This window comes from Saccostrea cucullata, unplaced genomic scaffold (genome assembly GCF_032062105.1).
Source record: "Saccostrea cucullata isolate Sc308-1 unplaced genomic scaffold, CSIRO_AGI_Scuc_v1 ctg13700, whole genome shotgun sequence".
Classification (NCBI taxonomy): Eukaryota; Metazoa; Mollusca; class Bivalvia; order Ostreida; family Ostreidae; genus Saccostrea; species Saccostrea cuccullata.
In genome coordinates, this window is record NW_026919557.1 from 1 (window position 1) to 16039 (window position 16039).

General features: G+C 34.7%; 3 protein-coding genes across 3 annotated transcripts; 1 reads left to right on the forward strand and 2 right to left on the reverse strand.

Moving 5' to 3' along the window:
* The first annotated feature begins 249 nt into the window (after nucleotides 1–249).
* Nucleotides 250–5246, forward strand: LOC134233517 (uncharacterized). Its single transcript, XM_062715492.1, has 8 exons — nucleotides 250–311; nucleotides 422–988; nucleotides 1672–1801; nucleotides 2039–2311; nucleotides 4119–4177; nucleotides 4266–4329; nucleotides 4475–4524; nucleotides 4749–5246. Exons 2-8 carry the CDS (start codon nucleotides 530–532, stop codon nucleotides 4875–4877), a joined length of 1164 nt encoding a protein of 387 aa, XP_062571476.1. The 5' UTR covers nucleotides 250–311; nucleotides 422–529; the 3' UTR covers nucleotides 4878–5246.
* LOC134233536 (uncharacterized) lies at nucleotides 5096–9590 on the reverse strand. Its single transcript, XM_062715511.1, has 2 exons — nucleotides 8787–9590; nucleotides 5096–5197 (listed from the first exon to the last, which is right to left on the reverse strand). Exons 1-2 carry the CDS (start codon nucleotides 9588–9590, stop codon nucleotides 5096–5098), a joined length of 906 nt encoding a protein of 301 aa, XP_062571495.1.
* Nucleotides 9591–11422: 1832 nt separating this feature from the next.
* Nucleotides 11423–15978, reverse strand: LOC134233527 (eukaryotic translation initiation factor 4E-like). The gene is made up of 4 exons (XM_062715500.1): nucleotides 15864–15978; nucleotides 15405–15544; nucleotides 15185–15239; nucleotides 11423–13529 (listed from the first exon to the last, which is right to left on the reverse strand). Exons 1-4 carry the CDS (start codon nucleotides 15960–15962, stop codon nucleotides 13470–13472), a joined length of 354 nt encoding a protein of 117 aa, XP_062571484.1. The 5' UTR covers nucleotides 15963–15978; the 3' UTR covers nucleotides 11423–13469.
* Between the last annotated feature and the right edge of the window lie 61 nt (nucleotides 15979–16039).

Below are 16039 nucleotides of genomic sequence, written 5' to 3' on the forward strand. Positions count from 1 at the left end.
AACATAATAATAATAATAATAATAAGAAACCGAGTAAAAACAATATGTTCCCAAACTCCGTTTGGGGAACATAATAAGGTCAAATTGTATCTTAGTTCTGAGTGTAGTGTAAACAAGTTATCTAGTATTATAAACAGCATAAGAAAATCACGTGGCAATGAAACAATGAAAGGTACAGGTACACCTGAAACACCCGCTACGTAGTCCATTACGGCGCGGCTGTTACCGATTGATTTAAATGAAACGCATGACAACCTTGCCCTGGATTTTGTCATATTAGACATTCTTCTTCAAAAAGAACAGTAACTCCAGTAAGTATACATTCAAGAACCGCTTTCGTAAAGATTACTCATTAATTAGATTAGAGAATGTTTTTATTTTATTTATCTCTTAATTTTATCATAAATGTTTGCTCTTTCAGAAAATCAGTTTTATGATTATGCATTCCTGACCGGATTACGATGATATAATGTTACCACGTGGACTGCACCTTGGAGTTCTGTCAGCAGAAGGGAATACAACTTAAATAATGGATTATTCAGTTCTATTGGTATATGAGAATGATGGAACACACATAGTAGACATAGTTAGCAAACACTTAACAGAATATAACACGAAAGTATATACTTCAAAATTAATGCAGATTATTAATCCGCCGGCGTATTGTACAACAGTGCTTATCCTTACACCCGGAATGTTATCGGTTTTAAAGTCTTCGAGTTCACCTGACCTTTCACATCTTCAACACAACAAGAGCAAGTGTGCCTTGTTTGTTCATGAATCTATTAACATTAACAGTGTATCTGTTCAAGAAATACTCCGTAACAATCTTCCCTCCTTTCCAGAATGGATTGTTTACCACTTTGCAAAGAAGGTTCGACCACTCATTCTTCAAATTTTAGAACTAATTGAAATAGAAGAAGAGGATGCCGACCCCGAACTGCACCTTGTATCCAATATCACGCTCTACCCAGACACTGAGTGGGAAGTAAGTCTCAATGCTCAAGTATTGAGTAAATTGTTAATCAGTTATGAACTAGAATACCTTTGGTTTTATAACTGTTTTGCTTCTCAGATGATTCTGAGACTTCCTGTTTTGATTATTATTTTAACAATAAATGACACCAGAGAAAAAAAAGTAATGTGACAAAAAATATGAAAAAAACAATACAATGTTTTTTGCAGATTATTCTAATGACTACAATTAGATCTTTTAAAATCATCTTCGCTAGCCAAGGGTTTCTGATAGGCTACTATCTTCACGAGGAGAGTAGCATATCAGAAACCCTAAAGGCTAGCGAAGATGTTCTAATTGATAAACTTTGTAAGGGATGTGATGTAAAAAGTGAAAATGACGAACAATGATCGATGTCATTTTATCAACAATACAAATATGTAATGTGGACACCAGCCCCTGGAAATTCACTGGCCCCTGGATCAGGTGCCCGGGAGGAATAACCATTCCTATCGACCGGTCACACCCGGCATGCAAAAAATATCTTTTTTAATTTCTTTCCTATAATTTCAAAGATTAATTTGTTTAGTCACTAATATGGCATATAATAAAAAGTTTATACAAGTAAAAGAAATTCAATTTGTTTTATTTGAAAATAAATTACCCTTATTGTCATTTTTTCGAGCCAGTCGGAAATCTACGAATTTTAATTTTAGGAGAACCAAAGAGTGTTCATTTCTTTTAACTCCACGAGAGAAAAAGAGGATAAAGTAGAAGTAGAAATAAACAGTAATCTGATTCAAACCACGTGGGTCAATCCTCATACCTCAACATTCACAGTTACTGGTAGGTACATATAGTATTTCATAAAACTGTAAGATTTCGGCTTTTAATTTTAAAGTTGATTATAAATTAATAAAATTTTATGAGCTGCATACATGAAGTAACTACATGATAATCATAATATTAATTATATTTCTTTTCAGGATTGAAGAAAAATATTATTAAAATAGCGGATCATCTGATATTTTGTTTTATAGAAACATCATATTGTATCTATAATTACACTCCAACTTTCTTCAGACAGTTGTGGCTGTGGTAAGCGGGCGGTGACGGTATGTGTGAACGAGATTCCAGTAGGTACAGCTCAGGTGTTTATCAAAGACAAGAACCAAACTCTTGTAGAAGAAATAAACGATGTGACGTCACCTCTTCATTACCTGAAAGAAATCCTGAATAGCATACAGGACCAGGAGGAGATGATTTATTCAATAACGACGGAATCTCTGATACTTGAAGGAACAAAAAAGTTACTGAAAACATTGCATAAAAAGTCGCAAGAATGTGATAAAAAGGGTAGGATAGGTTGATGATTAATATCCATTTTTTCCTTTAGTTTTTAGCTCACCTGAGCTGAAAGCTCAAGTGAGCTTTTCTGGTCACATTTTGTCCGGCGTCCGTCTGTCTGTCTGTCTGTAAACTTTTCACATTTTCGACTTCTTCTCAAGACCCGCTGGGCTAATTTCAACCAAACTTGCCACAAAGTATCCTTGGGTGTAGGGGATTCAAGTTTGTTCAAATGAAGGGCCACGCCCTCATTCAAGGGGAGATAATTGGGAATTGATGAAAAATTGGTGGCATATTTTAAAAATCTTCTTCTGTGCCAGGAAAGATGAAACTTATGGGGAAACATCCTCAGGTAGTGAAGATTCAAGTTTGTTCAAATCATTACCCCCGGGGGTAGGGCGGGGCCAAAATGGCCGACCTAAGTTTTACATAGAATATATATAGGAAAATTCTTTAAAAATCTTCTTCTCAAGAATGACAAGGCCATAATTCATTATATTTATATGGAAGCATGCTCAGGTAGTGTAGATTCAAGTTTGTTCAAATCATGACCCCCGGGGGTAGGGCGGGGCCAAAATGGCCGACCAAAGTTTTACATTGAAATATATAGGAAAATTCTTTAAAAATCTTCTTCCCAAGAATGACAAAGCCATAATTCATTTTATTATACTTCTGTTAAAATGTTTCCTATATAAAGTTCAGAGGGTAAAATAACTATTCCTCATAGTCTGAAAATTTCCCCCATAGAAAGCTATACCCCCGGGGTATAGTTTTTGCTACCCACACCTCGGAAAATTTTCATGCAATTTTTGACGCCAATTTTAATTTCCAGCGTTAAATCCATAGCCTGATGATGTCATAATGACTTATGTAGCATTGTGACGTCATCAGGATTTCAGCTTATTCTCGCAGTATTATCTAACACCAAAGTAAATTCAAACCTAAGAAATTATAATATACATCAGTATAATAAAACACTTATCCACTGGCTGTGAGTGAGATAACTCTTTTATCAAACCCTTGACAGGAACTATTCCCCTCGGGCAAGCCCTCGGGGAATAGTTCCCTGTCGCGGGTTTGATAAAAGAGCTATCCCACTCACAACCATTGGATAAGTGTATAATATTTATATGGAAGCATGCTCAGGTAGTGTAGATTCAAGTTTGTTCAAATCATGACCCCCGGGGGTAGGGCGGGGCCAAAATGGCCGACCAAAGATTTACATTGAAATATATAGGAATATTCTTTAAAAAATCTCCTTCTCAAGAATGACAAAGCCATAATTCATCATATTTATATGAAAGCATACTCAGGTAGTGTAGATTCATATTTATTCAAATCATGACCCCCGGGGGTAGGTCGGGGCCAAAATGGCCGACCAAAGTTTTTAAATATATATATAGGAAAATTCTTTAAAAATCATTTTCTAAAAAATAGCAAATGATAATCCATGATTGGTCATGGGACTACTTTTGGATTTAAACTTTACAATAAAAAGTCATTTTCTACTTTTTCCTACCTTAGTGCTCAGGTGAGCGATGTGGCCCATGGGCCTCTTGTAAATAATAAAACTGCATACAATAAAAACAATACATGTAGTATCTTGAAAAGAATTTTTCGTTATTACATTGGTCGGCCATTTTGGCCCCGACCTACCCCCGGGGGTCAATTCGTAGATTAATACAGAATATATTTATCAAAATTGATTTACATAATATAAAATTAAGCAATTTGCTTTAATAATTAATATATATTATATGTTTAACCATCCTTATCATAGAGAATCTCTTAACGTATATTTTTCTACTGCATGCAGAAAACCCAAATACTGGATGTAAACAAACCCCAGAGGAACATACCATTATTTCTCCAGAGGTATGAAACGCAAATAACACATATGATAATGTATTCTATTGAACATGTATAATTTTGTATGTAGAGCTAACTTCCTTCCATTTTATAGAACGCTGACGTTGTCAGATTGAGGCCAACCAGAGAGACCATCAGGAATAGAAGACTTCTGTCAAGTAAACATCTCTTTATTTGCATTCGTCTTCTCAATGACAATGTTTAGAAATACATATATTTATACTTAAAGTATTCACGTTGATGCTGTCATTTCGGCCGTGAAAAATAATAAATTTAATTTTCAATCACATTTATAATACATAGGTAATACTCAAGATGACAATGACAGAGAATCTTATATTGAACAACTGGCAGTAAGTAAAAAATAATCATATTAGATCAAAGTTATTCTACTGGTAAATCAATGTTCATGATAATTAACCGCTTTACTCCTATGATAAGTGTATGTATACGTGTATTATTCGAAATCACACCCCTCAATTTAAACCATTTACACAAGATTTAGAATGAGAAATAGCATCACGCTTCTTTTTTCTAAAACAATATATTAACTTTAGGGTCACATTTGTTCTTGCAGCGCCAGTCTCAGCGGATATCTCTTGCCCAACAAAAGTTAAGTTTGGAAGAAGAGTTGCCCTCCATAAAACATGATGATGAGCTTCTGAAATCCCTACCATCCGACTTCTTTGACTCTATTCAGAAGTAGCCTAAGGTGGTCTCTTAGATGGGTATTCTTCACAAACAAGAGGTTCCAGTGCTCTATAACAGTTGCGGGGACGTCTGTGGATCGGTGGATTATTCTCAATGCATTAATACATATTCCGGTGAAGAAAAAAAGCTGCAATATCAGTTGGAAATGAATATTCTTTGAGTAAATGGAACCAAGTCTCGACGTACTTATGATGAGTTCACTATTGTTATTGGCTATCTCAGTTCAATGTGCACGTCTTCCTCCTGAACTAAACCCTCATGATGTGCAGTTTTCAAATCTCCATTAACATCCCCATTGCATATTGTCGTTGAAAACTTAAAATAATATATAAATATTAATAAAAATAAAACTTAATAATACCTCCAGGTTACTGATTTGTTTTAAATTTTAAAATCCAAATTGTTTCCAAAATGATACCCTAGTTTAAAGAAAGTATTGTAATTTACATTCTTCAATAACGGAGTGAACCGAATCAGGCTACTGAAAGATAAGTTGATATTACAGAGATATCTACAATCTCGTTTGAAATTCCACATTCCCTAAAAGTTCTACAGTTGATTTACGACCTTGTCTGCAGATATGATATGCCATTTGCAAGTATTTTAGCTGAGATGTTTCATCACAAAAATAGTGTTTTATATTAAATTTGACTATAGAATGTGCGTTCCGTCTATATACCTAATCAAAACATATATATATATATATATATATATATATATATATATATATATATATATATATATATATATATATATATATATATATATATATATATATATATATATATATATATTTAAGGCTGAGGAAAGGTAAACGTTCAAGAACGTTGCTCCTTTCATGCACCCAAAACTAATCCCACCTCTGTAATTTCCGTGTTTAGCCCTGTATACAATGGCGTGAAGTGAAATATATGGAGATAAGTAACATTATTCAAAAGTCCATTCAAATATTATGAATTAGGAGCAGAGCAAACGCAGACCTCGAAAACTTTAGAGGTGGGATAAGGTATCATATGGATGAGTGAGCATCCCCTGTCGTCCAGGTACCCCCAGTGTGCTCCTTTTCATGGTCGGGGTTTATCAAAAAAAATCAGCCGACAATTCAGTTTGTATATTATGAACTAACAATTTGTAAGAAAAACGTCAATCAGCATTTGACTTCATGATTGATTGCATTTGACAAGGTCAACGTATCGACCATAGAACTTACGAAATGATGACTTTTAACGAAATTGTTGATATTTTGTTTCATCAACTTTATTTTCAGTAATTTTTTTGTTTTAAATATTGTTTATACATGTACGTACAGAATGCTCTTGTATATCAAATTGACTGGTTATATTGATGCATAAAAAAATAAGTTGGCGTCTGAAAAGTTAAAGTCATCGGGTTTTTCAAAAAGCTTCGTTATTACCATTAGCGTCATTGGTAATAAATGCGCACCATTATAAGCTAGTAGACGACTTCTTGCTGGGTTTATATGAAGCAGTATTTGTCCAAAAATCTTATTAGGTGAAAAGAAGAAAACATTGTTGTGTCCTTCAACTCGATTTAGATATACCGACAATGTATTGTCAGTTAATGGTTATTTTCATTTTTATTCAGATACGATATATCCCGGTGAGTTTGAAATTGAAGATACCACAAAGTTTGACACATCTCTTTCTTATTAAGTTAATTTACTTGAAAAAGACGTTAATGGTGATCTAACAACCAAGCTGTGTGAAAAAAGTTATGAATTTTTTTTCAATCGTAAACTCCCCTTACTTATGCAGTTGTTCGATTTTCAAAGTGAGGTAAGTTATTGAAAAACAAGTTGCATAAGCAAGAATATCAGCATTATCGTTTAAATATAATGTCATTATTTCATAAGTTCTGTGGTCGATACAATGACCTTGTCTGCAAACACAATTTATCATTAAGTCAAACGCTGACTGATGTTTTCCATACAAATTGTTTGGCCATTACATTTACATGTATCAACCGAATTTGTCGAGGATTTTTCTCGCTATTTTCCCGATCATTACAAGGAGCACACGACGGGTGTGACCGGTCAGTAGGGAATGATCACTCCTCCATGGCATCCGATCCCATCTCTAATATTTTGTAGGTCCTTGTTTGCTCTGCTCTAATTGATTTTGTATTGTTTAATGGAATTTTGAGCTTGGAAACTGTTTGTTTCATTCTTCTAAAATATTCAGATATGAAGCAGATGTGTCAGACTCTGCGATATCCTACGTTTTAAGCTCACTGGGATACATCATGTCGACATTTGAATGGAATAACTTCATGTATTTTTAATTGATAGTACGTCGTCGATGTATCTAAAAGTTGAGTTGAAGGCTACAGCAAGTGTTTTCTTTTTACTCATGCATGCTTTTGAATAAATTCTGCTTCATATCATTTAAAAATAATAAAGGAGCATTGAAATAAATCAAGCCAAGCATAATGAAATAATGTTTTACTTAACCTTAGGGACCAGGAACATACTTTGCTTGATTTACGTGATCACTATATTTACAAACATGCGTAATCAGAGATTATAGAGCTTTTTCTTTTGAGCTCACCTCAACGAATCCTGTCTTTAAGTAAGGCAGAGTATCACAACAAATTAACATTGTAGAAGTTTACGTCCCAAAATGCAAAAATTATGCAATTTTGATCCTTATGGCTGGCAGTTACTTGGTAATAGACCAAAAAACTTAAAACTAGTCGCCTATCAAGAAAATGTAAATAAATCCAGCATCTAGAGTAAATTTAAGAGTGTTCATCCCTTAAATTGATGCGTCATCAATGCAAGTTTGGTTAATATATAAGCCTTATAATTTCTTGGAAATAGACCTGCACCAAAAACTTTTACCTGGTCCATTATCTGGAGAATGTATGTTGGATCCAACATCCGAAGCAAGTCCATTAGTGTGCATCCTTAGATGTATCATTCTTACAAGTTTGCTCAATATAGGACATGCATATACTTGCTTCAGAATGAACATGCACCAAAACCAAAACCTGTTCGCTCATCCGTAAAGTGTAAGTCAGATTTAGCAATAGAAGTAAGCCCATTAGTGTGCATCTGTAGAAGTTTCATCCATGCAAGTTTGGTCAACATAGGGCTCATAGTTACTTGAACATTGGACCTGAATAAAAACTTTTCCACTCATCAAAAAAATGTAGTTCATATTTAGCATTCGAAGCAGGCCTAGTATTGTGTATCCTTAGATGTATCATCCATGCAAGTTCGTCCATCATAGAGCTCACAGTGATTAAGGAATGAGAAATTCACCAAAGACTAACTTGTTCACTCATCTGGTAAATGTAGGTCAGATCCAGCATCCGAAGCAAGCCTGGTAGTGTGCATCCTCATTCCTCAGATGTATCATCCATGTAATCTCGTCATCATAGGGCTCATAGGGTTACTTAGAAATGAATTTGCACCAAAACATTAACCTGTTCATTCGTCCAGAAAATATGGATGAGATCCAGCATCTGAAGCAAGCCTGGTAGTATGCATCCTTAGATGCACCATCCATTTAAATTTGGTCAACCTTGCCACTTCTCTGCTGAAATTACAGCATCTGAAACCTTACCTGGTACAATGAAACACAATAGAAGCATCTTCCATGCATGTCTTATCCATGTAGGACATAGACTTACTTTAAAGGAAATTAAAGACTCACCATGAACCTTAACCTGCTCCTAGGACACCGAGGGTACTTGTATCACATAAGCTCCCCCAAATTCGTTGAGGTGAGCTAAAATGAAACCGTTTTATCTTACATGGGGACAAAATACCTTGCCTCCAGTGGAATAACGAAGTATTAACATTTATGAAGGTTAAGCCGTATATTTCGATGGTGAAATTCCCTTGTTATGCTTTGGATGACTGTACATGTAATTAACTTACATCACTTTTTCTGGCTATAACGTCTTTTTTGTCTTTGGTTGGTAAGCATACTTCTTTGTTATTCTGTTCCACGAGAACACTCTCAGATGAACAATCAGTATCGCTTAGAACACCACATCCCTGACTTTCCTCTACACGAGTACTCTGCGTTGTATTATCCTGTCTGTCCATAGTACTAACACCGGACGCCTTATTCTCCTCCTGAAGTTTACCCTCCTTAGCACCGTCATTATCACTCGCAATACTTCCTTGAATACTAGTATCAACAGTAAGCTGACTCTCTTCTGTATCGCCATTATTAGACACAATACTGCGTTTATGATTATCTTCCGTGAGGTTATTTTCAGCTACACTTTCACTACTATCTACATTTTTAAAATCTACTCCATTCACCTTTTCACACGTGGCAGATTCATTAGTATTATTTGATTCGTGCTTTATCGTCACACTGTCATCGTTCGTATCATCACCAGTCTGTGTGACTTTATCATCGTACATCCTCCACACCTGATCCGTTTGAATCATCTCTGACGTAGTGTTCACAATCGTTTGAACCATTTCTGACGTAGTGTTCACCGTTGTCTGGGTCCCTTTATTATCACGTCCAAGGTAAATATGTTTATCAAGGTTCATCCATATTCCACTGCGTTCACTAGAGCACCGTCTGCGACGTGCCGCCTTTATGACGTCGAACGTTTGAGAAGTTCGACCCGACACCTCCCGCTCGTCCAGAGCAAAATTGTCAAACCCCTGGACATCATCATTCCAAATGTCAGTCTTTTGTTTGCAGAACAAACAACCCATGATAACTTTCTAGTTCTGAAAACGATCGCCATTTGATGGATTCATTGCTGTCCATGCAACTGAGGTTAAAACATCAACATACTGCGCCGAGCAGTTATTTTTCAATGACATTTTTTTTCTGTTCGGACAAACAAGGGTATTATTAAAAGCAGGGTAGCAAACCAAATCCGCTTATGAGAGACGGAAATAATCACCAAAACATATTTGTGTTATTTAATCTCATACATGAACAGGTATGGTCACACGACATGGGTCCGATTGTGGAATTAAGGAAATACGTTTATCTTCCAATTCGTTCATTGTGATTCAAGGTATGAGAAGGATGGGGTAATTTGATGTAAAGGAGAATTTGTTAATCGTATGAGAAAGAAAATATGCATAGAAGCCGGAAAAAATGCATATATGAGTAACATATTGAAAATTTTTACTCTCCCCACTGAATATATTTTTCCACGTTAAATCTTTGGGTTAAATTGTAAGTTTTTGTTTTACAAGTGGAACCTTAATGCGTTTTAAATATGTCTTGATGGAATTCGAATTGAGACAACCTGTACCGTCATAATCATTTTACATAAAATGGACCCCAAAGAGCCTCCCCGCGCAGTGTTGATCGAATCTGACACTAAATGGACATGGACTTCATGCAGTCTGCAGAGTGAAAATGAAATTTCAAGGAAAGATGAATTGCGCGATGTTTTGAACCCCTATAGGCTGTTATTTAATGGCTCATAACCTCCTTATACTTTCTTTGTGAATGCAGTGGATGTTCCTCCCGTCTATTACCTTGGATATTGTGCACAATAGATTCGTGTTCGGATGGTCATGGGTTCGTGTAAGTCGACAACAAATTGGAAGCAACTGTTCCTTCGTCAAACGATCGCCACTTTGAAGTGAAAGTTGTCGATCTTACTGATGAGGCCTTAATAACTGGGGCCCCATGTCACGGCAGGCATTGGCACAATCAAGATCTCTCGCTGCTCAGTGGCCCTAAGTACCATGTCAAGGTGTAAATTCGAAGCCCTTTTTCGGTATATGGTGACGTCTCCATACGAGTGAAAAATTCTCAGATGGGACGTAAAACAACTTACTATCGATCGATGACATTCTTTCAACAATATTTCCTAAATCTTTGAGAAATTTAGTTACATTTTCTTTTCAATATTGGTCGTTTATTATAATACGTTGTTTTTTTTTTTTTAATAATTAATACTACCGGTTTGTGGAATAGGAATCTACCTATTATTCTTCCGTAATCGATTCGCAAATCACCTTGTCGCGATTGACAACACACCAGCGAATTGTCAACTTAAATCCCGGAATTCCACGAGGAGAAATCTAAATCTAGTGCCCCCTCATTTCCTCCAAGTTGGATTTCCCCTCCTTTGTCAATGCTTAAATTATATTGACAATATTTTTGGGGAAAAATACTATAATGATTTTTATGAAAGGCAACTGAATTTATTTATGGTCTTGGGGCCTGGTGCATTCATAATAAAGTGTTATTTTAAAAAGTGTTAAAATAATTATAAAGCTATCATTTACATGTATGTACTCTCAAACTTACATTCAATTTGAATAGTTACAAGAAGCACTTAATGGTCACCTAGGCACTGATGCATTGTTAAATTGGGACTTCTATCCATAGAATGGTGCAGCTGTTTTAAACATATACATACAGTACTTCTAATGTTCTAATGTAGCAATAGAGTGGTGCATATACATGTATTTAAAAATCATACCTTCTAGTCTACATAACAATCAAACATACACGGCATAGATTGCCTGATATAATATTGAAAAAGAATATTTTAAAAAATAAATATAAAAAATAATAATTTCTTAGTATTTATTTTTTCATGGTTTATGTATCAATATCTTTAATCATATCAACAATAACACTGTACCATACTAACAATGGATCTAGAAAAAAATGCACTTTAATTTTCCATGTTCATCAACTAGCTGTTGATACATGTTTAGCAAATGGGGAGCAAAGAAAAACATGAAAACTTTCCGGTTGTTTACCAATAATTAAGTGATTCAAACAGGCACAAATAAATTCATGAGCTTAATACATCAAGAACAAGAGATATTTGTAAAACACTTATGCCCCCCTCCCCAAAATAATTGGAATTTTTCTAAATCATAAGGACATAACTCTTAAATGGCTTGACCTAGATATTTTTATGATAAATCTGTATACATGTACTTAATTTCATTTCAGTATGTGCAACCTCTGCAAAGAAAATAAACAGAAACTGCAAATAATTGTAAATTTTCTGAGTCCAAGGGGCATAACTCTATCCAAAATACGTGTAGCTTGATCGAACCCAAAACAGAACTTGTCTGACCAACTTGTCAGACAGCAGCAAAGCATATGCTCTTCCTTCTTGGAAGAGGGACATACAAAATAATCAGACTGAATATAGAAATCTTTTGGGGCAATGTGTGTTACTTAACTAAGCAGTATAATATCTGTGAAGCATACAACAACATCCTTCCACCAACAGACATCCCTTATAAAAATTCAGCACGTAGTCTTTCATTCATCCTTTAATACACATTGCAACTACTAGAGAAAATACATGCAGGAGAATACATAGTTGTAAACACGTAGGATTATACATGGAACAGATCACAATGTTTTACACCAAATTCCATGTTTGAGTGTATATTTTATACAATCAAAATGTTCAGAGCAGTTTACAAATGAATGCAGGCTAGAAAAAAGTTTAAATTTCATTCAAAATATCAGTTTGAGTACAGAAGCCAGAACTCTAATACAATCCTTCATTTAATAATAAATATCATTTTAACATGCAGCATGTGAATATACAGTGATGCATAAATGTAGACAAATATGCTTTTTATGCAGTAAAAAAGGGTTGGAAAAATTTTAAGCTTCTTATTCATGGGTTATCTTATGATTTTGCATTTGAGTTTATACTTCAGCATTAACTTAAACAAAAGTATGGGATATGCTTGAAACTAAAACACACCTAAAGCCCTCATTAGACAAGAGTTATCTGTCCTTCCTGTCCTCTGTATTAATGACAAAGTGGTTATAAAACTCCTCTGTTTAACACACAAAAATAAACAAATAAATAATTAAATGCAATCACACTGTACCACATGTGACACCAAGAGCCATGGGGAATAATTAAAAAGGTCTCAACACAAATAATCAACACAGAAACCTGGCACATAATTGACATAGTCTTATAATTCAGAAAAACTAGAAATATGTCCATAGGACATGAATGCCCCGCTGCATGTATATTACTAATGCAATATGAAAATTTGTATTAGTGTATGAAGTTTGATTACACTATCTTGAATGGTATCTTTAAAACTGAGCTAAACACTAGTTTAAGAAGTGAGGTCAAAGGAAAAGCCAAGGTCAAAAACTTTGATGCAGTTGCACGGCTCTCATAAATATCTATCAGCATATGAAGCTTGATAAAAAATATTTTGAATAGTCTCTTTGAAATGGAACTTTGAACTGAGCTAAACAAAAAGTGTGACAGAAGGACAGATGGAAGAACGGAAAGACGGACAAGACAAACACTATTTGCCCCGGCCATATTCATGGCGGGGCATAAAAATTCCACGTTTATCTTCACATGAGGCGAATGCAAATTCAGGCATTTAACAAGAGCACTCTGTAAACACAGGCATTCATGAACCTTTCTGATGCATATCAGTCTCCCGTATCATAGGCACTTCTAGGGTATTCTCTAAAATAAAGTCTTCAGTTGATGTTCTGTGATAGTGATGCCTGTAATAATTGTCCAAGCACAACCATGAAGGAAGTCTGTAATGCATCAGGAGGGGTGAGATAAATGTTTTGACTACTAGTAATTAAAGTTTCAGCCTGTGTTAAACACGGAACCGATCTTTTGCTGTGGATCCTGTTTTTGTCATGGTGTCTGTGTGTGCCTGTAACGACAAACAAAAACTATCATAACTGGATAAGCATTTTTGATTTCATATAATTTCCAGTTAAAATTTCAGATAAGTTCACTTTCCACAGCGATTAACTTAGTCACCTTAAGCCACTGAGCTCATAAAATGACACCCCCCCCCCACTCTCTTCTTGAGCATAAAGGCATAGTCACTGTTTTGCTGTGGGAAACTTGAAATATTTGTCTGACCAGAACATAAAGTTGGAAATGCATGAGACATTATGTTAGAGATTCTGCTCAATTCTGTGGTGTAGAAAGAATTATAGATAAGAGTTGGGTATCCCTGATATCATAAGAAAGAATGGCAAAGTCCATGTTTTGCCAAGAGAAACCAAATATCTGTCTAATCAAACCTAAAATACTGATGCGCCACTTTTAATGTTCTGTGGGGGTCCTATTTAATTTCATCATTTACTACATATTCAACAAAAGGATACTGTAATTTATAAATTGAATAAAAAATGATATTCAGTCACAGTATCAAAGGATGTCAAAATGATAACGATATCCCTTCACAATGTGACAAATATCAGAAGTGCGGTAAAACTCGATTTTCATTCCCATAATGATGAGTTAATGATGAGTGTTGTTAAAAAAATTCCTTGACCAATGTTGACCTCTTTTAAAAGTTAACTATTTTAATTGAGACTAAAACTGCCAAAGTTCCTGCAAATATGTTGTTAAAATCCTTGTTTATAACGTTTTCAATCTCACATCACATCTCTATGACGTCTCAACTTCATGCCATATTGGTCATATAGCCTACAACATTGTAAATTACAAAAGGGCAGAGGAACAGGAAAAATTTACAAAGAATTCAATGTTTCGTAGTTGGATATGGAATTCATTTCACTCATGGGACAGGATTTTTTTTTTATATTTTCATCTGTGATTCACTATCACGAAAATAGCAACAAACCCTGGCCCAAGAGTGAAATAAATTCCATATCCACTGAACTACAAAACATTGAATATTCTCCATATAATATCAGTTTTGGATAGCAGATCAGTGATTGGAAGGGCCAAAATGGTCAATGGGACTATGGCGCAATTGTCAACATTTTTAATGGACCATTTTGAAAATGAATGGGCCATCAATGTAATCTGAAGTGCCATATTAAGAAATAACGAGTGACAAACAAATATGAAATACAAAAGAAAACACATTTTCAATTAACCAAATCTAATTTTTAATATCTGCAATGCAGCAAATTTAAAGAAACTTGTATAGAATATAATTTATCCGTAATTTGTGTTTTACGTCAAAAAATGAAAGTACACCACCCTACCCTACAAATGAATGAAGTAATGTACCTAATGTAAGTGCTTTGTTTAACCGGAGCAGTTTTTGACGGGGTTCAACCAATGATATTTGTTGTTTTAAAACTGGCTGCTTTTAAAACGAAAGTAAACAAGAACAAAAGTCGTACCCAAATATTTCCAAAATATTCAAAAATTGAATGCGAACCTTGGCACCACCATTGACTGATTTAATGCGACATTTTTCGCTTCAATGCGACTATGGCATGTGGCGCAAGCCTTTCCCAATCACTGGCAGATAAGATATACCCTCCCCTTTCCCACTTTTCAAGGAATGGGTATAAAAATAGTTCCTTTGTTAGGACTTACCTGGAAACCTATTTGTATTTTGGATGGTATACTTAATCTTTCTTTTAATTTTCTTCTACAAAAAAATCAAAAACATAATCAGAACAACTACAAAGCATGAATTTCTTCTCTTAAATTTTTTTAATTTTGTGTTTATTTCCTGTTATAGAATTTAAACATTTTTTGTACCTTGTTATTTGTAAATGTTTTTGATTTAATAAATAGCAATATAGAAACCAACCCTATTTTTAATATGGCATCGTTTCTCCTGGCCTCCTTTGTCCAGAGACTGAGTTTATCTCCCTTGTTTCTGATGTTGACTACAGCACCACAGATGTCCTCGCTATATTCCTCAAACGACTCGCCGATTAAACACAGTAACTAAAAAGATATCAAGTATAATCAACAACTACAAACAAATCCAGTAGGATCACAATAATAACTATAAACAAATCGGGAAGTCACAATCAACTTTTATGCCTTAAACTTAGTCAAAACAGAAAAGGGAAAAAAATCTTTCATCTTTATTACTTCTTAACCAGATTAGTTACAAATTACAGAAAACTCCGGATCACCTTTTTTTTTTTTTAAAAAACTGTCTACTCATAATAAAAGAATTTTTTTTGCCTATTTTTTTTGCAACTATTCAATCTACATTCAAAACAACAATTTTACTGCACCATATCATTTTCTGACTTACGGTTTCTAACCAGAAGTTATCCAGATCTGTCTGTCTCTGATTTTTGTTAAGATTAATTAACCACCGTCCTCCGTCCTTATTCCTCTCGTCCTCCCACATAGGCTGAATGCCATCCTGAAATTGTACAAGGAAAAAGTCTATCTTAAAATTGTACAAGTAAGAATGCCATCCTAAAA

Bases quoted from the DNA above. Each gene is read 5' to 3' on its own strand.
- LOC134233517 (XM_062715492.1), top strand. From the start codon at position 530: ATGGATTATTCAGTTCTATTGGTATATGAGAATGATGGAACACACATA. The intron at 1,802-2,038 runs GTAGGTACATAT...AACTTTCTTCAG, and splicing joins CTCAACATTCACAGTTACTG to ACAGTTGTGGCTGTGGTAAG. The intron at 4,525-4,748 runs GTAAGTAAAAAA...TTGTTCTTGCAG, and splicing joins CTTATATTGAACAACTGGCA to CGCCAGTCTCAGCGGATATC.
- LOC134233536 (XM_062715511.1), bottom strand. From the start codon at position 9,590: ATGGGTTGTTTGTTCTGCAAACAAAAGACTGACATTTGGAATGATGAT. The intron at 5,198-8,786 runs GTAAGTTAATTA...TATTATTTTAAG, and splicing joins TTATAGCCAGAAAAAGTGAT to TTTTCAACGACAATATGCAA.
- LOC134233527 (XM_062715500.1), bottom strand. From the start codon at position 15,962: ATGTGGGAGGACGAGAGGAATAAGGACGGAGGACGGTGGTTAATTAAT. The intron at 15,240-15,404 runs GTTGGTTTCTAT...ATTTTTTTGTAG, and splicing joins GATGCCATATTAAAAATAGG to AAGAAAATTAAAAGAAAGAT. The intron at 13,530-15,184 runs GTAAGTCCTAAC...TTGTCGTTACAG, and splicing joins AAATACAAATAGGTTTCCAG to GCACACACAGACACCATGAC.